Genomic DNA, 23,985 nt, shown 5'->3' on the forward strand with positions numbered 1-23,985 from the left:
GTAAAGGTTCGCCTTCCAACCATTATTTTGTAAATTGAGTTTGTGTCTTTATATGCCTTGTTTGTGAACAGAACACCCACTCACCTGACGAAGGGGCAGCACTCCGAAAGCTAGTGGCTTTTGCTGCCAAATAAACCTGTTGGACTTTAACCTGGTGTTGTGAGACTTCTTACCGTATGGAGTTTGCCCATTCTCCCCATGTCTGCATGGGTTTCGTCCGGGTGCTCAGGTTTCCTCCCACACTCCAAAGATGTGTGGGTTAGGTGAATTGGCCATGCTAAATTGCCCCTCAGTGTACCCGAACAGGCGCCAGAGTGTGGCGACTGGGGGATTTTCACAGTAACTTCATTACAGTATGAATGTAAGCGTACTAGTGACTAATAAATAAACTTTACTTTTTTACTTTAAATGTACCATTTTATTTATTAGTTTGATCAGGCAGTAACTGGAGACCTGTCTAATGCTGCGGATTTCATGGAATTATCCGCCACTTATACTAAACAGATAACAATCTGTCTTTTTGGCTCTTCCATTACTGCTTAACAGACAGGCTGCAAAACCTGCTGTAATTTAGTTTGTCATTATAGCTTCTGTGAAAGAGAAAACCTATTGAGGTTTGTCAGGGTTTAATGGTGTGACCTTCAGTGCATCGTTTATGAAAGTGACAGAAATGCGCCTGTCCTCACTGAGATGGATGAGGGCAGAGGATTGCCAGCGTTACTCGTCTCTTCTGAGAGAGAGATTCTGGAAGGCAGCAATTTAATAAATTTTAGAAATGGAACCAGAAGATGTGTTACTGTTCTCATCTTTCCACCAGGAACCTATTGCTTACTGACGTCCCAAGTGGTCTACATAGACCAAAGGAGGGAAATACTTTTATTATTAGGTGGACTCCTCTCAACAATCAACGCTAATATAAGGAAAGAAATAACAAACTTGTATCTATGTAGCACTTTTCGTGACCACAGTATGTGGTCAAAGCCAATTAAATTTATATAATTGGATATTTTTTTGTGCAGTTCAGTTAGTACCGAAGCTTACTGCCCCTATGTTCAAACCAGTTGACTGAAGTAATGGAAGAAAACATTATCAATGAAATTATATGAATCATTTGCCTTGCAAAGAGGAGAAAGAAAGAAGTCCATTTAAAACGGCACTTTTGAAGTGTAGTAGCTCTAATAATGTAGGGATTACAGCAGTCAATATTTGCACAAAGCTCCCTTGAAGCCACCATTGATATTAGATCATTTGCATTGATAGAGATTTTGATTAAATTACAGAAGCATGTATCCTTGTTTTCCTAGTGAAAACACTTTATCATCCTAGTTCTTTTATAGGAAGCCGCTGCCAAAGTACTCTGACACATTGGTCAAGGTTACTGAATACGTTAGGAAAACAAAAATAGCTTTAAGGTATTTATGTTTGTTTTGGTAAACTTTAGAAATTGTTTTAAGTTGGCTTAATTTAATGTTTCTGTGCCTGTGTAAGGGTAAAACCTATAGTTAGATTCATGCTGGACAAAGGTGTTTGTATGTGTGGGGGTTGATTTCAATTCCAACTGTGTTTCCATTGTGCTTAGAGAGGCTTAGGGTGTGAAGAGTAAATCGGCTGACAGAAGTGGCAGTGGTTGCTTAGCAACTGGGGGCCTTTTATGGGAGAGAGGTTTTTTTTATTCCTGAATTTGTTGGCATTTGGAGACAGGGCACTGTGGAGTGGACATCTCTCAATTCTGCCAGAAGAAAGACTGGACAGGACAAGGGAACTGCAAAGTGGCAGTTTCCCCAAAGAACCAGATACAGTCCAGATAACCAGGCAACTGAGACATAAAGAATGTCTGAAGAAGACTGAAATAAAGAATGTCGGTTTAAACCTGTTGGACTTTAACCTGGTGTTGTGAGACTTCTTACTGAAGTAAAGAGAACAGAGACCCAGGGTATTGTTCAGGAGAATTCAAGGTGAAAAGTAAACAACCTGTTCTTAGTTAAAGGAACAGTTGCAGGACCCAGATTTAAAGTGGGAAAGCAGGCTTCAGGAGTAAACCAAAAATTTGATACCATTTTAGTAGATTATGGGAATTGATAGTTTATGCAACGGCCAAGACAAAGAAATCCTAAAAGGGAAATGGTAAAACCTGGACACTGGGTTCATTGTTAAAAATGGACTGGAAGCTTGGTTTAAAAGAGTCACTCAGAAAAACTGGACTGGATTTCGGAATGTAAACTGCTAATGAAACGCAGTATTGTGAAAGAGGATTTTAAAGCGTGTTCTTAGGAATGAAATTTGGAAGCTCTCATGACTATCATCTGGGGGAGTGGTGGGGATTCTGAGGAGAAATCCACAGACATTAACTTGGGTTCAGAGCGGAGTGCGTGTATTTGATCACAACCAATCTGTGTGTTTAAAGGGACTTTATGTTGATGAGACCATTGTAGCTTAAGATCTACTTTGTATTTTGTGTTCACCTTAAAACTCCATGTATATTTGTGATGCTAAAGGGAAGGTAAATGGGTATTGTATCATAATCTAATTTTTTATGTTTAGTAAATGTTTTGTTTTCTAGTTAAATAATAATTAGCACTCCCGTAACTCTGTTCCTCCGCATTTTAAAAATAAATTAAAAGTTATGGAACGAAACATTACGACCGTTCCTGCTGGCTGGATTTTCCCATCCCGCTGCAGTGAATGGAGATTTGGCTGGGCGCCAAATTCTCCGACCTCGCTGCAGCGAGAGTGTGGCATGAACGTAAGAATTATAGAAACCCTAGAAGTGCAGGAGGACGCCATTTGGCCCATCAAGTCTGCACTGACAACAATCCCACCCCAGGCCCTATCCCCACAACCCCATACATTTACCCCACTAATCCCTCTAATCTACACATCCCGGGACACTAAGGGGCAATTTTGCATGGCCAATCAACCTAACCTGCACATCTTTGGACTGTGGGCTGAAACTGGAGCACCCGGAGGAAACCCACGCAGACACGGGGAGAACGTGTAAACTCCTCACAGACAGTGACCCAAACTGGGAATCGAACCCAGGTCCCTGAAGCTGTGAGGCAGCCGTGTTAACCACTGTGCCACCGTGCCGTCCTAAATATTGTGTCCACTTGTAAGATTGTGTCCACTGTCTTTTGAGCCTGGGTTTCAGTCTGGGATCTTCCTGTCCAGTTATAGCATTAATGGGATTGTAACACATGTACATCATCAGTGCGGTCAGAATTTCAGATTTAATATATGAATTTATTAAGTCAATATCAACAGGGCTTCCCCAGTGGGTAAGTTAAATGGAATGTCTCACCGGGTCATTAAAGGCCAGAAAAATCCCACACTGGACATCTGCTCTGTGCAATTAACTGATCTTGCGCGAGATTGCGGTGTGGATGTTAATGTTGGTTTTGGCGTCACTTGTCAAGGGAAAGATAATTGTTGGATTCCTGCTTCTAATCGTGATTTAGTGACCCCTGCTGGCAGGTGTGAGAAGCAACACTGAAAGGCAACAGGGATCCCGTGTGATTTTAATAGAATTGAATAGCCTACTGACACTTACGGCCCAAGTTCAAATTAGTTGGCTGAGGAGATGGAAGGAAATCATTATTTATTAAATTATGTCAATCACTACTCTGAGAAGGGACAAAAGAACAGAGTTAGTTTAAAACCGCCCTGATATCAGGATAGTCAAAAGATACTTTCATTACATATTAACATTATTTTATTGCTTTCTAATCTTATCAGTGCTGTTGTGATCATCCAAAGAGGAATATATCATTTATATAAACAATTTAGGTCGGGGGGAATGAAAAATGCTGTTGCTAAGTGTGCAGACAACACCAAGTAAGGAGGGATGGACAGTACTTGCCAACGCAATAAGTTACAAGAAGAAATTAATAAACTTGCAGAATGGGCACACAATTGGCGAATTATCTTCAACATCAGTGAGCGTGAGGTATTACAATTTGGTCAGAAAATGAAGGAGGCCACAATGTTGGAAAATAAAAATGGGGTAGAGGGGTAAATGGATTTTGGACTGATGGTATGTTATAGTTCATTCGGAGAAGGAGTTGCTTTGGCAACATGCGTGTTTACCCGCGTGTTGTAGCCTGGATAGTGGGGCTCCAACTTTCTTTCCATCACATGGCTGATCAGGAATCTCTCCCGCTCTTAATCTACCATTGGTGTGTGTTGGAAGGATTTGCTGGTTGGTACTCAAGCTGGTTGCCCAGTTAGGAATGCACCAATTTGATTTATTATTGTCATGTGTATTGGGATACAGTGAAAAGTATTGTTTCTTGTGTGTTATACAGACAAAACATACCGTTCATAGAGTACATAGTCGAGAAGGAAAGGTGAGGGTGCAAAATATCGCGTTACAGTCTCTAGATTGTAGAGAAAGATCAACTTACTATATGGTAGGTCAATTCAAAAGTCTGATGGCAGCAGGGAAGAAGTTGTTCTTGAGTTGGTTGGTACGTGACCTCAGACTTTTGTATCTTTTTCCCAAGAGAAGAAGGTAAAAGAGAGTATATCCGGGATGGGTGGGGTCCTTGATTTTGCTGGCTGCTTTTCCAAGGCAGCAGGACGTGTAGACGGAGTCTATGGATGGGAGGCTGGTTTGCGTGATGGACTGGGCTTTGTTCACAACCCTTTGTAGTTTCTTGCGGTCTTGGTCAGAGCAGGAGCCATACCAAGCTGTGATACTAGCTCAGAGGTCAGGGCGCTACCCAATGTGTGACCACCCTTCTCAATTTGGGACAACTAAGCACCCAAATCACTGAAAGTTGTCACGCTGGCCAATAAGGTTTTAAAACATGGCAAGCCAAGCACTAGGGTTTATACTTGGGAAGATGGAATTAAGAAGTAAATAAGTTATGCTCAACTTGTAATGAACCTTGGTTGGACCACACTTGGAATTCTGTGGAGAGTTCTTGCTGCTGCTTGTTCGTATATGAAGAATGCAAAAAAAAAAATTACACGGATCGCACCAGAAATGTGAGTTTGGGACAGGATTAATGGGCTGGATCTCTTTTCTTTTGAAAAGAGAATGCAGGGATCCGATAAGAGTCTTCAAAATTTTGAAAAAGATTTTGATAGAGTAGGGTTACAGAGAGAGTGCAAAATAAGAGGCCACAAGAGCAAATTATAACAGGCAACCAATAGACAATAGTCACCAAGACATTAAGTGGAGAATTCAGAAGAAACTTCATTAGCTCATTGGGCGGCACGGTGGTACAATGGTTAGCACTGCTGCCTCACAGCGCCAGGGAACCCGGTTCAATTCCGGCCTCGGGTCACTGTCTGTGTGGAGTTTGCACATTCTCCCCGTGTCTGCGTGGGTTTCCTCCGGGTGCTCCAGTTTCCTCCCACAGTCCAAAGATGTGCGGGTCAGGTGGATTGGCCAGGCTAAATTGCCCCTTAGCGTCAGGGGGACTAGCAGGGTAAATATGTGGGGTTACAGGAATAGGGCCTGGTTGGGATTGCGGTTGGTGCAGACTCGATGGGCTGAATGGCACTGTTGGGATTCTTTGATTCTCACCCAGTGAGAATGTGGAGTTTACGGCCATAATTATAGATTTAAGGGAAGCTAAATTTTCTGGTCCGGGCAAATTTCCCCACCTTTTTCCCTTTCACTCTTTTGCCTCTGTGAGCACTTACACCAGGAGAACGATCATTTGAACAGAATCCAACAGCCGCTCTGTATCGGAATCCTTATTCAACTATTTGTCTTCACAGACTGGAGACGCTTATTTATCAAACCAGTGCTCAGGCACTGATTCAACTAGTAGAAGGATGTTAACAGCAACCCAGTGACCTATTTGATTTTGCATGCCTTACACACTTTCCCGTCAGCAGTCTGATTCAATATTTAGGTGTCAAATGTTGCTGCCTAACACTCCCGTGGAGCTGTAGTACCAAGTTAAACGCACTCCATAAATGTGAGTTGCTGTCGACTAATTTCAGAAGCAGAGAATTTGATCTCTGGGCCCTAAAATTCAGTAAGAAGTCTCACAACACCAGGTTCAAGTCCAACAGGTTTATTTGGTAGCAAATACCATAAGCTTTCGGAGCAATGTTGCTCCGAAAGCTTATGGTATTTGCTACCAAATAAACCTGTTGGACTTGAACCTGGTGTTGTGAGACTTCTTACTGCGCTTACGCCAGTCCAACGCCGGCATCTCCACATCATGACTACCATCGACGCCCTAAAATTCCAACAGTGGTTGTTCTAGGAATTTCTTTCCAAAAGGGATATTTTTCCTACGTTGGTTCTGATTTGCGACTATTCATGACAGGCTGATTAGCAAGAGGCGTCTAACATCAGTCACAATGGAATCCTGGCTTCTTTCCCTTTGGCCTTGTTGCTCATAGTCACACCGCTTCCTGTTGACTTGTGTCTTGTTCTTTCCGCACAGGATGTTCTATTGTTGCAGTGCCAGAGGACGTTGTGCAATTAGGGATGAGGTCTGCAGCATGGAGGAAACCCAGCCATGTGCGGAAAGGGAGACGTTACTCTCTGAATCGTTGAGGGGCATTGTAGAAAATCCTCCCTGGTTACTGTGGAGACCGTGTCTCGTTTGTTGATCAGTATTTCCCCATCTTTCATTCTAATGAGTTGCTGGGAGGGCTGCGCTGCAGAGATCATGTATCATCATCACCACCCTTCAACTGATTTCAGCACACTGTAAAGAATAGTGGAATTCGCTGGCTGTTGTAGTCACAGTCTCACCTGGTCTTGTTTGGATTGCCTGCCCAATCAGGGAGCCTCACCTGTATATATGATGTGGAGTTGCCGGCGTTGGACTGGGGCGGACATAGTAAGTAGTCTCACAACACCAGGTTAGAGTCCAACAGGTTTATTTGGTAGTACGAGTTTTCGGAGCGTTGCCCCTTCATCAGGTGAAGGAGCGGCGCTCCGAAAGCTCGTGTTACCAAATAAATCTGTTGGATTTTAACCTGGTGTTGTGAGATTACTTACTGCACCTGTGTATAAATATGGGGCTGTCAGGTCCACTGGCACTCCAGATTCTGACTTCGTACCTGAAGCACTCTCGGAGTGGAGTTGAGTTTGTGTACAAAGGGGAATCTGGTGAAGGGACACCGACTTCTGAAGAGTTATTTCGCTTTTATTTTTGGGAAAGGGAGGGAGCAGACTCTTTGGCTAAAATTTTACAAGCACTCCCCTGCGGCGGGTTCTCCTTGGTGGTGGCGGCTCGCCATTGGCCATCGATGGGATCTTCCAATTCTACCAAAGTCAATTGGCATGGCTGGCCCATCCCACTGCTGGGGGTCAACTTCGGTGAGACTGGGAAATCCTGATGGCGGGAAGGGCTGGAAAATCCCATCCTTTGTTTCTTCACGCCTTCAGCTGTCTGAGCCCTAAGTCTTGGAATTCCCTCTTAACCACGTTACATCTCCACCTTTCTGCCACTCCTTCAAACCAGGCATTTTGACCAAACTTGAGGTCACCTGCCCTATTATTTATACAGCTCAGCATCAAACACCTGTGAAGCATCTTGGGGTGCTTTCCTATGTTAAAGGTGCTATATAAATGCATGTTGTTAGTGAGTCACTCCTTGGTTGCTTTAACAATAGTGCCCTAACAGGGGAACGTCACGCCAAAGTAGAACGGAAAAGTCCTTCAAAAAGATAGAGCAATGACCTTGGAGACCTTTTGGAATCTTGGCTTGGAGAATCTGGAGGTTGAGGATCCAAGTTTCCAAACCCATGTCCGAAGTCACCTCCTTTTTATTGAGATGCGGGTCGGTCCTTCCAGTCAGATGTCCCACAAGCCAACCAGCGATGAAATTCTTGAGGTGGAGCACCAACGATGGCCAGGATTTTACTAGTTATCAATAAAAGCCGATGCTGAGCAGGAAAAGAGACATCCAAGCAGCCAATGGCAGTGGCAGCTTTCTCCACGATATACCGCGGAATTTTAAAAAAGAAACGTCAAGTTACAAGTCCCATGAGGTATCACTGGCAGGGCGGTCTCTGATTTGCCTGCCCCGCCATCAACCCAGACACAATGATCCGGAGTGCCCCAGCGCACCGTGAGCACACTAGTTAACCCAGGCACTGCAGCCTCCCCTGGGCATCAAACAGGCACTGCCTGTGCATCAACTGGGCACTACCTGGGTAATGCCAAGGCAGTGCCAGGTTAGTGCCTGGGCAGTGCCAGGGTGGCACCTGGGCAGTACCCTGACATGAGCATCCCCCCTCCCCCCCCCACCCCCCCATGCCAGGGTACTGCCCAGGCACTATCTTGACACCCCTGGCATTGCCCAGGCATTAACCTGGCACTGCCCCATGCGCTGCACCCCGTGGGCTCCCCTGGGAGGTCTGCTTGCCAGGAGACCAGTCGTGCCTATCATCGTTTTGCCATCATGCCACTGTGGGTGTATTTTTTGACGGGGGTGGGGAAGATTCTGGCACAGGGGCCTGATAATGAGAGGTAAAATTTATAATCATAGAAGATCATAGGATCCTTACAGTGCAGAAGGAGGCCATTCTGCCCATCGAGTCTGCACTGACCACAGTCCCACCCAGGCCCTATCCCCGTAACCCCGCATATTTACCCTGCTCATCCCACCAACACTAAGGGGCAATTTAGCATGGCCAATGCACCTAACCCTCACATCTTTGGGCTGTGGGAGGAAACCGGAGCACCCGGAGGAAACCCACGCAGACACGGAGAGAATGTGCAAACTCCACACAGACAGTGACCCAAAGTTGGAATTGAACCGGGGTCCCTGGCGCTGTGAGGCAGCAGTGCTAACCACTGTGCCACCGTGCCGCCCAAATGATGTTCCTGACATTGAACATCCCTGATGGGGGACTGGGACAATCGCGTCACGCTGATGGAAATTTGAATTCAATTTTTAAAAATCTGGAATTAAGAATCTACTGATGACCATGAAACCATTGTCGATTATCGGTAAAACCCATCTGGTTCACTAATGTCCTTTAGGGAAGGAAATCTGCTGTCCTTACCCGGTCTGGCCTACATGTGACTCCAGAGCCACAGCAATGTGGTTGACTCTCAACTGCCCTCCAAAGGCAACTAGGGATGGGCAGTAAATGCTGGCCAGCCAGCGATGCCCATGTCCCACAAATAAATAAAATAAAGTGCAAACAGGAGTGGAAAATCCTGGCCAGTCTGTTCTTTTTTTAATTTGATTTCTATTGGGATCTATTGTTTGAACATTTTGACATTACGTTTCCTCCTTTTGAAAAGAGATGAATGACCCAGGAAGAATATTTTGTTACTTTGTAAATTTCACCTTTTTTCAACTATTTATGTGAAGATTTTTTATTGAAAATTTGCCACTAAATTACAGCAGAGAACACCTCATTCTAAATGCTTACTGTACGTCATGTTATTGAGTAATTATCATTTCATTCTGATATCTTGGGGCATAATGTACTCTGTGTGTATAGTTGAAGAACACTCCTTTGGCTAAACCGTCTGTACAAAAACATCTTTGCTTCAGGGGAAATTTAAAAAATCTTCAACTTCATCCGCAGAACCGTCTCGTTTATTGAAGGAGATCAAACATCTCAATTTGATGGAAGAATTCATGCTCATCTATAAATCCTGGATTGAATAAAGCTCTTTGTCGCCATTACACAGTGCATTAAACTGCTTTCAGATGCTTCACTGAGATTTGTAGTGTTTCTGGTGGCCCAGACTTTGCTGTCTTAATCATGGCCAGCTTGTCAGCTCTCTCCATTATTACTGGGGGAAAAAAACTGGCAACAACTTGCAGTTTAACGTGGAAAGCCAGAAGTTTATATCAGTCATGCTCTGTTCCCCCACAGGTTGTGTTTGCTGTCTTTTTTCCGACGGAGTGTGCACAGAAATCACCACCATGGCATGAACCTGAGCTTATAGTCACTGTTCACACTTTTTACATGGCTGAAAAACAGGGCGGAATCTTCCCATCCTGCCCGCCATGGAAACGGGAAACAGACCATGCAAAGGTCCGATGACCGCGGGCATGTTTTGGGGCAAGCAAGGCAGAAAACTCCCACCCTTAGAACGTATACAGTCAGGAGTAACTGTGGCTTTGAAAGCATAATGAGTGATAATTAATGCTGAACAACCCCTCTGGCTTTAAAAAAGTAAGAAGTTAACGAGTGTGGAGTCTCATTCCCTCAGAACAAAATAATTTCACATTATTTAAATAAATAGTTTTCTTGTTTCTGCTTTTTTATGAATTTCCCTTGATCCCACATGTATGTTAAATCTTTATTTCACGAATGATTTAAATAGTTGCTTGGTAGCACAGAACTTGCATATTGCTCAAAAGAGACATGTTGCCAAAGCTTTTCATCTTGCACTCATCAGGACAATTGCAAGAATTTTAAATGATCACAACAATTTACATTACAGAAGAAAGAGGATGCTGATAGAAAGCTTCAGCAACCTGCCTCTCTCTTCAACAATCAATTATTTGAATGAAACTAATTTATTTATTTTTTACTTTCTGCTTTGCTGCCGGTTCTGTGTCACCAGATTCAGATTCCCGGCTGCTTTCCCTGCTCACATAGAATCCCTACAGTGCAGAAGGAGATCATTCGGCCCATCAAGTCTGCACCGACCGCAACCCTACCCAGCCCCTATCACTGTAGCCCGACGTATTTACCCGACCAGGCCCCTTGGCACTAAGGGGTAATTTAGCATAGCCAATCAACCCTAACCTGCACATCTTTAGACTGTGGGAGAAAACCAGAGCACCTGGAGGAAACTCACACAGACACGGGAGAATGTACAAACTCCACACAGACAGTGACCCAAGCCGGGAATTGAGCCCGGGTCTCTGGCGCTGTGAGGCAGCAGAGCTAACCGCTGTGCCACCGTGCTGCTGTGGAAGGCACTGAACACAAGCCTCCTGCCAGAAGTGAGGAAACCACCATTGACGAGCCATGAAAAGTCTGTGGGCACCTTCCACAGCCAAATATATGCCACTACACTTCCCTTCAATGCATCTTCCACTTTTCTTATGGTGGTCTTACCACCACAAGCCCTCTTCTATCGGGGAAACATGCAGGATTGTTTGTTTCAGTGGGAGCTGCTCCACAGTTAGTTGATGGGAGATTTGAATCTGTCCGATTCCTTCCTTCTCTAGGTCACTCCATTTCATAGAATCCCGACACTGCAGAAGAGGCTATTCGGCCCTTTGACCCTGCACCGACAACTATCTCACCCATGCCCTATCCCTTAACCCCACGTATTTACCCTGCTAATCCCCCTGACAATAAGGGGCAATTTAGCAAGCCCAATCAACCTAACCTGCACATCATTGGACTGAGAGAGGAAACTGGAGCACCCAGAGGAAACCCACGCAGACATGGGGAGAACGTACAAGCTCCGCACTGTCACCCGAGGCCAGAATTGAACCTGGGTCCCTGGTGCTGTGTGGCAACAGTGCTAACCACTGTGCCACAGTGCTGCCCGAGTGAACAGGGCAAACAACTATGTATCATCTTAACAATCAGATAGAAGAAATGTGAATCCAACGAAGTGAGGAGGGAAAGAGATGTGTTAAATTAAATGGGTGAATTCGATGTCAAATCAGGTAATGAGGGCAAGAAGGATTGCATTCAAAGAGAGAGACAAAAAAGCCGGGAATAAACGTAAATAATTATGTATTGACATATTCACAATCTCCAACAACAATTGAAACCTGACGGAATGAGAATCCATATTTGCAAGTCAATTTTCATTGTGAGTAAGATTTTCTGTACTTAGCATTTTTAAAACATATACTTGACTGGAAATGGACAAGATCTAAGTTTCCAGAGTGAGGTTAGTTAGCATCTGCTGTACAAATACAGCAACCTCCCGCCATTCAATTCATTTTGATGGTGAGGCAAGCGGCGAGATCCTGTTTGCAAGAAGCCAACAGTGGAGCAGCTCAAGTTGGACCGCAGCTTTTGAGATTTCACTTAAACCACCCGCCAGTCTCTTGCCTGTATTTTCTGCACCTTTTGTGCAAACCTTTTAAAAAAAAAAGAAAGGCATAGGGTGGGATTTTCCAGCCGTGCTTATCCCGAGACTGGAAAATCCCACCCAAGGTCAATGGACCTCTGCATGGTCTGTCCCACCTGCTATGATTCCCGTGGCGGGCGGGACGGAAAAATTCGGCCCATAGCATCAAACCTGACCTCAGGAAGCCCCAAAGTGCTCGACAGCGAATAAGATACCATTGAAGTGCAGTCACTGTTATAACGTAGGAAATGGCAGGGGGGTTCGATCACAGCAAGCTCCTACAAATAGCAAAAGCCTCAACTGTTTGACAGCAAATCGTGGCCTATTACATATTCTTGTTTCTTTAGAGTCTTTCTGTTACTGGAACGGGATGCACTTCCGTACTGTGAATGTAATTTCCCTTCTATTGTACATCTACTCTGCCTTTGTTCCCCCATGTCTCCTTATACTTAAGATCTGTACCCCATGTTTATGACAAAAAGGAACCAGATGGACAGCTCAAATGAGTTAGTGGGTAAATGCGCTGAGCAGGGTGGCATTTGGAGTCCATACAGACTGAGCAAGGCTTGAATTCAACTAGTAATAGTAAGCTGCAGTGCTTCTGAGCTTAGTGAGAAAGCTTCTTCCTGATCCCCATTGAGTGCCCTGTACATCAGAGCTGACTCTGATGATTCCTGCTATTGAGTAGCCTGTCAGCACTCATTATTCCGGGTCAATTGTGAAGAAGAGTTACTTTGGTGAAGTAAAGAGCTGCTGTTGTCCATTGATTGTCTGTATAGCGCGCAAGAAACAATACTTTTCACTGTATACTAGTACATGTGACAATAATAAATCAAATCAAATCCAACCTGGCTTAGCAGGTTTACGTTTATTTATTAGTGTCACAAGTAGACTTACATTAACACTGCAATGAAGTAACTGTGAAAATCCCCTCGTCGTCACACTGCGGCGCCTATTTGGGTACACAGAGGGCGAATTTAGCATGGTTAATGCACCTAACCAGCACATCTTTCTGACTGTGGGAAGAAACCGGAACCCCTGGAGGAAACCCACACAGACACGGGGAGAATGTGCAGACTCCGCACAGAAAGTGTGGGAATCAAACCTGGGTTCCTGGTGCTGTGAGGCAGCAGTGCTAACCACTCTGCCGCTGTGCCGACCAGGTTATAAGGAGAGGAATACTGGGGCATTTTTCGTTTGAGTGACATTCACACCCCTGTGATGTCAGAAAAGTAATGTTGCTTTCCTTTGTGTGTTTAATGTCTGAATCCACTTTGAAGCTCACATTTTATGACTTGAGTTTTATTTCTCCAAATGCACAGGGCTGGAGTTTCATGAAGATCTGCATGGAATTGGATCAAAAGAAGGCCTTAAAGGAAGGAAACTCCAGAAAGCATTTGAGAGCTTTGCATGGAATATCACCGTATTGAAAGTAAGTCACTTCCATTGTCTGGACCTCCACGGAGCTCCCCTAATCTCCTGATGCAGCGGGCACCGACAGCCACTGTATCCCATCTGCTTGGCCTCCATATATTGGCAACGTGTGTTCCAAAAAGCCAGTTGTGGAAGGATAGAACAGGAGCCAATCTTTACACCACCACCTTTGTGCCTCCACAGTGATTAAGTCTACGGCTGGTAGGCCTGTGGATGGGCATCCTGTCCCACTGCCAGTCGAGACCATTAAGAGGGCAATTAATGCCCACATGAGCGCCTCATCCCACTGCCACTGGTATTAACTCATCAATGGACAGAGGAATGACCATATGGGCCATTGAATCTAGAGAGTACACTTATAAAGATTTAAAAATTAGTACTGTAGTTCAAAATTGCACCTTAAAATATTCTATTAATTAAGGTCACAATCCAACAGCAGTCAGCTATGGAGTGGCAGTCCATCTTGGCATCTAATAAAGTCAGTGCTCCATTTTCATTCTACAAGATTTTGATTTGATTTGATTTATTTTTGTCACATGTATTAGCATACAGTGAAAAATATTGTTTCTTGCGCACTATACATATCATTCATAGAGAAGGAAATGAGAGAGTGCAGAATATAATGTTACAGTCATAGCTAGGGTGTAGAGAAAGATCAACTTAATGCAAGGTAGGTCCATTCAAAAGTCTGATGGCAGCAGGGAAGAAGTTGTTCTTGAGTCGGTTGGTACATGACCTCAGACTTTTGTATATTTTTCCCGACAGAAGAAGGTGGAAGAGAGAATGTCCGGGGTGCGTGGGGTCTTTAATTATGCTGGCTGCTTTGCCGAGGCAGCGGGAAGTGTAGACAGAGTCAATGGATGGGAGGCTGCAGGAGGCTCAATGAGAGAAATTCTTGGAGCTCTTGTATTTTTCTTCAATGGCTTGTTGTGGCTGGAAGGACAGTCTGTGCAAAGTCACTCAGTGCCTGATCAATGGACCAGTCATCAGTGGTTGGGGTGGGGCGGGGGTGTGGTTGCACCTGAGAGTCACCCTCTTGTCCTTACTGCTGACTCCCTCTGTCACCATCAACTGACCTGCGGCCTAGGATCCAGTGAGGATCCTGGGCTTAGGGTAGATATGATACTGGCTGCACCCACTGCCTCCTTGGTTAGGCTGCCTCTGATTGGCCAGCAGCTCCTGGTAGGCAGGGCTTCCATCCCAGAATGCTTGATCCTAGGAAAGTGCCTGATTGGCGCTTAGTTAAGCTGGCCTTCCTTTAAAGAGGTGACAGAGGGTTCTTGCTGGCTATCCAGACAGCAAGCACAACCGTGGCACCTCCATTAAATGCCATCCAATGTATTACCCTAAACATCATCTTCATAAATAGGTATCCCTGGTCAGGCCAGCAGTTATTACCCATCCCAAGTTAGCCCTGAGAAGGCAACGGTAAGACACCACCTTCAATAAAATAAAGTGACTCTCTGGACCATTCCAGACACAAGTACAAGTAACTTCATTGCAGTGTTAATGTAAACCTACTTATGACACTAATAATAAATAGTAAGAAACAGTCTAACAACATGGCCCTTGTGTCAAATAATTTAAGGGCAATAAAAAGTTCTTGCTGAGTAAATATTGAAACCTCATGGATTTGACTTACTGTGACATGATATTAACTTCAGAGTAATACTGAGCAATCCACAGGCCTGGACTAATGCTCTGAATAATACGAGTTCAAATCCCACAATGGCAGCTGAGGGAATTTAAATTTAATGAAATAACATCTGGAATAAAAAGCTAGTATTATTACAGGCAACCACAAAATTACAGGATTTTCGTCAAAAACTCATCTGGTTCACTAATGTCCTCCAGGGAAGGAAATCTTCCCTTTTTATTCTGTCTGGTCACTATGCGACTCCAGACTCTCAGCAATCAGCTGATTTAAGGGGAGGCACCTTGCTAGGTAGTGGGGGTGATATGGGCTTCTTTTGCAATAGGAAGTCAGTAATGATCACCGTTCAGAACAATAGGCTATTTATGTCTGTTAGCTTACTGCTGCACTGTTGAAACCTATGTCCATAGGAATCCTCGCATTATAATAGTTCATAGAATCTCCACAGTGGAGAAGAAGGCCATTCGGCCCACCCAGTGTGCACCATGTGCCCGACAGTGTACCTTACTCAGATCTCTGCCCCCCACCCCCCTGCCCTAACCCCGTAAACCCACACATTTACCATGGCTAATCCATCTGACCTACACACCTTTGGACTGCGGGCAGCACGGTGGCACAGTGGTTAGCACTGCTGCCTCACAGCGCCAGGAAGCCGAGTTCGATTCCCGGCTTGGATCACTGTCTGTGCGGCGTCTGCACATTCTCCCCGTGTCTGCATGTGTTTCCTCCGGGTGCTCCGGTTTCACAGTCCAAAGATGTGCTGGTTAGATGCATTGGCCATGTTAAATTCTCCTCCGTGTACCCGAATAGGCGCCAGAGTGTGGCGACTAGGAGATTTTCACAGTAACTTCATTGCAGTGTTAATGTAAGCCTATTTGTGACACTAATCAATAAACTTTAAAAGAAACCCACCTTTGTCCGATTTCCCTCGATACATTTGGATAACATAGCTTCAGATTTAAAACTTGCATTAATTTTTATTTGCTGAAGAGCATGCCAAGCTTCTTTGCATGAAGACCTGTTTCTAATTTCACTCCTGAAAAGTCTGGCTCGGACTTTTTGACTACGTCCTAGGCTCACCAAATAGCAGAAATATTTACACCCAATCTACCCCATCTGCTTCCCCTTAATATCAAATCATTGCTTAGCCTTCTCAATTCCCGGCAACACAACCCTCGCTTGCGTAATCCCTCCTTGCAACTTAACCCTTGAAGTATCATTGTGGCAAATCTACACTGCATTCCCACTAAAGCCAGTATATTCTTCCTCAGGTATCCCCTTGTATTCTATTCTGCTCAGTATGAAGGCATTATTCTTTTCTTTGTTGCATTAGTTCTATTTTTTTGTGCAGTAAAAAATGGTTTGAAGCCTTGAGTAGTAGAAATGTTCTAGAATTGTTTCGGTGTAATCCTAATGTAACAGGAAATTATGAATTGCTTTGCCAGTGGGTGAAACAGCAGTGTTAGATTACTCAATGTCTGATCATATGAGTCTGGTTACTGATCTATGCTCACTGTGCTTCATTAGTTAAGCTTGCGTGTGGTCTCAAGTTGACAGTGAACTAACTGTAGAAAGATCTGGAAGTTAGAGCTGTAGCATGGAGTAGACATTTTAAAGCACTGAATGCAAAAGCTGTTCACACATATAAACTGGTGTGCCATTTCTGCATTGGTTGATTATGTAAAGGGTAGGCAGTGGCGCAGTGGTATTGTCACTGGACTAGTAATCCAGAGACCCGGGGTGATGCTCTGGGGACCCGGGTTCAAATCCCACCACAGCAGAGAGTGAAACTTGAATTCAATAAAAACCTGGAATTAAAAGTCTAATCATGACCGTGAAACCCATTGTCATAAAAACTCATCAGGTTCACTAATGTCCTTTCGGGAAGGAAATCTGCCGTCCTTCCCTGGTTTGGCCTACATGTGACTCCAGATCCACAGCAATGTGGTTGACTCTCAACTGCCATTGGTGATGGGTAATAAATGCCCAGCGACTCCCATAAACAAATAAAAGAAATACACACACAGCTTGTTATACATTTGAAGGGAATATCGATAAACATTTGAAGTAGAGAAAGATGTGAATTGCCTTCAAAAGGAGATAGCACAGGCAGAATGGGCAGAATGGTCACCTCACAGAATTATGACAGTGTAAACAGTTGCTTTTTCTTAAGGCTCCTTGTGCTAAAGGGTTCCAGACAGTGGGATAAGTTATATTCAGTTAAATACTTTGAACTTCTCAACCCATGTTTTAATACAATAAATGGTTGTGTGTGTTTTTTTTAAAGTTGCAAGCATGTGACCATTTTTATGTCTGCCACTGATATTGCTTTAAGCAGCTGCCACAGTCTGTGTGAGAAAGGAGTCAGAGTTGCTGTTCATTCTCCCTTTAAGGGACCACCTCCCATGAAGCGCGCAGCTATAATTAGGACCCTGTCAGCTTGCAGTCCCTGAGGGTAAACTCATGACTGACTAACCCATTACTGAAAGCGTTCACACACCACGGAGATTGATGCAGATTTCAAAACTTGAATTTCTGTTAAAAATGTAGAAAGAGTCACTGTTTCAGAGAAGAACTATTTAAAACTTGTAATTTTGGGGAGTGTTTTTATTCATTGCTGAGATGAGGAATGTTGGTGAAGAGCACTTCTGAAATTTAGGCATAGTATCTGTGGGTGGCATGATGGCACAGTGGTTAGCACTGCTGCCTCACAGCGCCAGGGACTTGGGTTCAGTTCCGGCCTCGGGTCACTGTGTGGAGTTTGCACATTCTCCTCGTGTCTGTGTGGGTTTTCCTCCGGGTGCTCCGATTTCCTCCCACAGTCCAAAGGTATGTAGATCAAGTGGATTGGCCATGCTAACTTGTCCCTTAGTACCTAACGATGTGCAGGTTAGGTGGATTGGCCATGCTAACTTGCCCCTTAGTGTCCAAAGATGTGTAGGTTAGGTGGGTTGGCCGTGGTAAATGTGCGGGGTTACGGGGATAGGGCGGGGAGGTGGACCTGTGTAGGATTCTCTTTCGGAGAGCCAGTGCACACTTGATGGGCAGAATGGCCTCCTTCTGCACTGTAGGGATTCTATGGGGCAACCTCAGGTCAGGTATCACACCCTGGAATTCAGCTAAAGCTCTCGCCACTTTGTCCCAGCCTTCAAAGGGCTCCTATTGAACCTCCATCACATTTTATCAGTCTCTTCACAGGAGGCTGAGTCTGGTTCACCCATTTAGAGCCAGTTCCTATGCAACCTTGCACTCCCTGAAAATGGATTGTGAACACACAAACTCATTTCACATAGGACCATCACATCTGTCAAAGAAAAAGCAAAGTTTGTGTCCAAATATTTGTCACGAGGGGCATAGATAAGATGCGTAGCCAAGGACCTTTTCCCAGGGTAGGGGAGTCCAATACAAGAGGGCATAGGTTTAAGGTGAGAGGGGAAAGATTTAAAAGAGACTTGAGGGGCAAGTTTTTCACACAGAGGGCGCTGCGTCTATGGAATCAGCTGCCAGAGGAGGTGGTAGAGGCGGGTACAATTACAACATTTAAAAGATATTTGGGCAGGTACATGGATGGGAAAGGTTTAGAGGGATATGGGCCAAACGCAGGCAAAGGGGACTAGTTCAGTTTAGGAAACCTGCTCGGCATGGATGAGTTGGGCCAAAGGATCTGTTTCCGTGCTGCATCTCTCTATGACTCTATTTGGATTGCATTAGAGCTAGGTTCATAGAATCATAAAATCCCTACAGTGCAGAAGGAGGCCATTCGTCCCATCGATTCTGCACCGACCACAATCCCACCCAGGCCCCATCCCCATACCCCCACATATTTACCTTGCTAATCCCCTGACAGTAAGGGGCAATTTAGCATGGCCAATCAACCTAACCCGCACATCTTTGGACTGTGGGAGGAAACCGGAGTGCCCGGAGGAAACCCAGGCAGACACGGGGAGAATGTGCAAACTCCACACAGACAGTCACTCGAGGCCGGAATTGAACCCGGGTCCCTTGCGTTGTGAGGCAGCAGTGCTAACCACTGTGCCACCCCGGATTGGAAAGACCTGGAGATAACCCACTGTGTGATTTGATTTATTATTGTCACATGTATTAACATACAGTAAAAAGCATTGTTTCTTGCGCGCTATACAGACAAAGCATACTGTTCATGGAGAAGGAAAGGAGAGAGTGCAGAATGTAGTTTTACAATCATAGCTAGGGTGTAGAGAAAGATCAACTTAATGCAAGGTAAGTCCATTCAAAGTCCCTTCCCTGTCACATTCCAGTTGCTTGCTTTAAAGCCAAATAGTGAAAGGCAATTGAGCAATCCCAGTTATAATAGTCCTGGGCGGCACGGTAGCACTGGGCGGCACGATAGCACAGTGGTTAGCACTGCTGCTTCACAGCTCCAGGGACCTGGGTTTGATTCTCGGCTTGGTCACTGTCTGTGTGGAGTTTGCACATTCTCCTCGTGTCTGCGTGGGCTTTCTCCGGGTACTCCGGTTTCCTCCCACAGTCCAAAGATGTGCGGGTTAGGTTGATTGGCCATGCTAAAATTGCCCCTTAGTGTCTTGAGATACGTAGGTTAGAGGGATTAGCGGGTAAATGTGTAGGGATATGGGAGTAGGGCCTGGGTGGGATTGTGGTCGGTGCAGACTTGATGGGCCGAATGGCCTGTTTCTGCACTGTAGTGTTTCTATGATTTCTATGATAATAGAGCGAGCAGTCAGCCCCGAGGTTACCTGGAGTCTCTCCACAAATGAGAATGACAACTTTGAGGTGTCGTCTTTGTCTGTGAGACAATATCAACCTCTGTTGTAAACAGACCTGGGTGGATCATTTGCTGCAGAGAATGAAGCCTTTTGTCTCACCAAACCGCTGCCAATGGCACAGAATAAACATCTGCTGATAGGATTTTGGAATGTGATCAAATTTAAAAATGTGTGAAGACCTTGGATTTGCGACAGCGGCATTCTTTGTGCCGTTGAAACAATGGTTCCCTTTGGTGGCTTAAAGAGTGAACAAGCTGATCTGATTGAGTGCAGCGAGTATAAACTGCAGAGGCCTGGACAATTAAGGAAAGAGTTTCAGCATCAATGGGCCTAAGTACAAAATCAATTATTAGAAAGAACTATGATTAACCTCCTTTTAGCTGCTGAATTGACTCCGATACTTCAATTTATTACTTAGATAATGAGCGATGACGAACCGACTTGCCCGTTCACGATTCAGTGATGCGGGCCTTTACTGTGAGACTCTCTCTAAATCGCTTAACCCACTCAGACAGAAGAGCCCGTCCTTTATTTGGTGAACTGCCTCAAATGGAACCAAAAGCAGTGAGAGCTGGGCACGGTCGACATCAGTCAGAGGCCGCGGAGAGAACAGGTCTACGTTTACGCCTGGGGTAGAGGTGCTTTCAAAAGGTGAACGGGTCCCATTCTCTCGGCAGATGCTGACTGCCCCTGCTGGGTGTTTCGAACACTTACTGGTTCTGACTGCCGTGCTTTGATTTTTGCTCTCCTCGGGCGATAAGTAACAGCGCTGTGGGTGAACCACATGGGCTGCAGCGCTTTAAGGGCACCACCTTTTTGAGGACAATTAGGGGGATGGGCAATCAGTGCTGCCCTAGACAGCGATCCTATGAAAGAAACATGTCCAAGTTTTTTATTCATTCATGGGACACGGTGTCACTGGCTGTCCAGCATTTATTGCCCCTCCCTAGTTGCCTGAGGGCAGTTGAGAGTCGACCACATTGCTGTGGCTCTGGTGTAACATGTCGGCCGGACCAGGTAAGGGCGGCAGATTTCCTTCCCTAAAGGACATTAAGGGGCGCCTTCACAAATACATGAATAGGATGGGAATAGAGGAATATGGTCCCGGAAAAGTTTCATGGATGTCCATAGGAATCCTCGCATTATAATATTTCATAGAATCCCTATGAAGGAGAAGGAGGCCATTCGGCCCACCCAGTGTGCACCATGTGTCTGACAGTGTACTTTACTCAGATCCTCTCCCCCCCCTCCCATCCCCGTAAACCCACACATTTACCATGGCTAATCCATCTAACTCACACATCTTTGGACTGCGGGCAGCACGGTGGCACAGTGGTTAGCGCTGCTGCCTCACAGCGCCAGGAACCTGGGTTCGATTCCCAGCTTGGGTCACTGTCTTGGGTCAACTATACAATAGTTTCATCGGTAGATTCTTAATTCCAGATATTTTTATTGAATTCAAATTCTATCGTCTGTCGTGGCGGGATTCGAACCCGGGTCCCCAGAACATTAGCTGAGTTTCTGGATTAATAGTCTAGCGATAATACCTATTGCTAGGTATCGTCTCCCCTGAATGTTAATGTCGGGTCATCGAATAGGGTGCTTCAGTGATCGTGCTGGCCCTCATAAATTTCCAATCCGATTCAATAAGAACGCTCAAATAAAAGCAAAATACTGCAGATGCTGAAAATCTGAAATAAAAACAGAAAATGCTGGAAAAACTCAGCGGGCCTGGCAGCAACTGTGGAGGGAGAGAGAAAGAGAGAGAGAAGCAAGAGTCCATGTGACTCTTCCTGGAGTCGAAACGTTAATTCTGTTCCTCTCTCCACAGATGCTGCCAGACCTGCTGAGTTTTTCCAGTATTTTCTGTTCTTATTCCAATGGGGGGAGCACCATCGGTTCGAAAACCGCTCCGCCTCCACCTTCCCGATGCAAGCCGAGATGAGCAAAGCAAGTGTCGTTTACAGTCAATCTCGAAGGGAAAGAACAGTTGTCAGCATTTAATTTTGAAAGCATGGGGTTAAAGTTTCCGTTTCACCATCTCTGTGGTGATCTGGCTGAGTAGATTGGCACCCATTATAGAAACCACTTAATGTGCGCCTGATTTGAATCAGATAGTGAAAATAATTACCCTCACCCACCCCTTCTACTTTTCAAATATAATGCAGATGGGAAACAAATACTACAGCACTGATAATTCTACAAGGAATATTGATGACGTTATTTCTCTTATCAGGAGACTATGCTATTTATATTTGGGATAATATGATTGTGATTTGTATAACGGTATCCTTCAGCAGCAGTGTTTGTGGTCTTTGTTTACCTTACTTTGTTATCTCTATATCTGCTTCTAACCTATAAGCATCTGTGTACCTATGTGTACCTCTTGCTTTATCTTTGTATCTGCACCCCAACATATCCGTTCTCTTGTGTCACTGATTCTGCCTGTTTATCGTTCTTCATTTCAATTCTCTGTTTTTAAAGTTACAAGTTTATTTATTAGTGTCACATGTAGGCTTCCATTAACACTGCAATGGAGTTACTGTGAAAGTCCCCTAGTCGCCACACTCTGGCGCCTGTTTGGGTACACTGAGGGAGAATTTAGCATGGCCAACGCACCTAACCAGCACGTCTTTCAGACTGTGGGCACAGCACCCGGAGGAAACCCATGCAGACACGGGGAGAACGTGTAGACGCCACGCAGACAGTGACCCAAGCAGGGAATCGAACCCAGGTCCCGGGCGCTGTGAGGCAGTGCTAACCACTGTGCCACCGTGCAGGCCAGTGGAGTTATGAGTTTTGCGACGGGTGGGGAGTGGAACTCAGGTGTAGGGTTTGGAAGAACGTTCAGGAGTGGTGGTCACCAGATGACCTAGCTTACTTCCACGAGGCCAGAGAGAGAGGTAAAAAGAGGAACTGTGGAATGTAACACGCAAATGGGAGACTATCCAACCCGTGGGAGAGCAGTTCACACAATTTCAGTTAAATCCTCAGCATTCGCCAGAGAAGCTGTGGTGCCGCAGAGTAAAGCAAATGTAATCCCCGCCCCCAGTATTTTCCTCATTTAGAAACATGTTTGTTAAGCTGCAGCTCATGTTGTTGCTCTGCCGCTGTCAGGTGGCGATGCTTCATTCCACAAAGGCCAAAGGAAAGAATTGACATCCAGGGACCGGGATTTTTGTGATGGTTTGGGAAAACCTGACCTGTGTATTTTGGTGCCTTCTGAAACGTACGCCTGACCCATGTGTGACTTTTCTGGGGATTTTGTTCTTTCCATACAGGGTTTCAGCTCTCAGTCAGGAGCCTTGTGCGTCTGCCCAGCCTTGCGGAGCAGGCTCGAAGGGCTGAATGGCTTACTCCTGCTTCTAGTTTCTACCTTTTGTGTGCCACACTAGAGTATGTGAGTGTTGGCGTGGAGCCGGGCTGGTTGAGAAGGCCCGCCTCAGTTCTCCAACACAGCAGCTCAGCTCCCAACATCATTTAGAACCATAAAATCCCTACAATGCAGAAGGAGGCCATTCGGCCCATTGAGCCTGCACCGACAACAATCCCACCCATGCCCTATCCCCATAACCCCAAGTATTTACCCTGCTAACCCCCTTGATGCTAAGGGGCAATTTAGCATGGTCAATCCACCTAACCCGCACATCTTTGGACAGTAGGAGGAAACTGGGGCACCCGGAGGAAACCCACCCAGACACAGCGAGAATGTGCAAACTCCACACAGACAGTCACCCGAGGCTGGAATTGAACTGGAATATGGCATCACGGTGGTTAGCACTGCTGCCTCACAGCACCAGGAACCTGGGGATAGGGCCTGGGTGGGATTGTGGTTGGTACATACTCCAGGGGCCGAATGGCCTCCTCCTACACTGTAGGGATTCTATGATTCTAAACTTACATGTCGCCCATCAACCCCCTCACTTATCCCATGCCCCCTCATCACCCATGCCACCCCATACTCCCTCAGATCACCCGTGCCACTTCTATGCCCCTTTGTGTCCTCCATAGTCACTCACCATCCCCTACATACAGTCCTCAGGAGCCACGATATAGCCATGGGAATTAGTTTTAAATTATTGGAAAAATTAAACTGCTTTAATGAAACTCTGAAGTCAAGCACGCCATCATTCCTACTGGAAAGAAAA

General features: G+C 45.3%; 1 protein-coding gene across 2 annotated transcripts in view; it reads left to right on the forward strand.

Moving 5' to 3' along the window:
• LOC144500695 (inactive phospholipase C-like protein 2) overlaps window positions 1-23,985 on the forward strand; it is a 273,226-nt gene that overhangs the window by 232,086 nt on the left and 17,155 nt on the right. Inside the window, exons 5-6 of one of the 2 annotated variants that reach the window (XM_078224018.1) lie at window positions 13,309-13,418; window positions 20,256-20,488. In XM_078224018.1, coding sequence (XP_078080144.1) covers window positions 13,309-13,418; window positions 20,256-20,300 — 155 coding nt within the window. In that variant the 3' untranslated portion in view covers window positions 20,301-20,488. Of the gene's footprint in view, window positions 1-13,308; window positions 13,419-20,255; window positions 20,489-23,985 lie in introns of those variants that run through there. The other variant, XM_078224017.1, reaches the window with a different exon arrangement.

The sequence above is a fragment of the Mustelus asterias genome, chromosome 11 (assembly GCF_964213995.1).
Source record: "Mustelus asterias chromosome 11, sMusAst1.hap1.1, whole genome shotgun sequence".
Classification (NCBI taxonomy): Eukaryota; Metazoa; Chordata; class Chondrichthyes; order Carcharhiniformes; family Triakidae; genus Mustelus; species Mustelus asterias.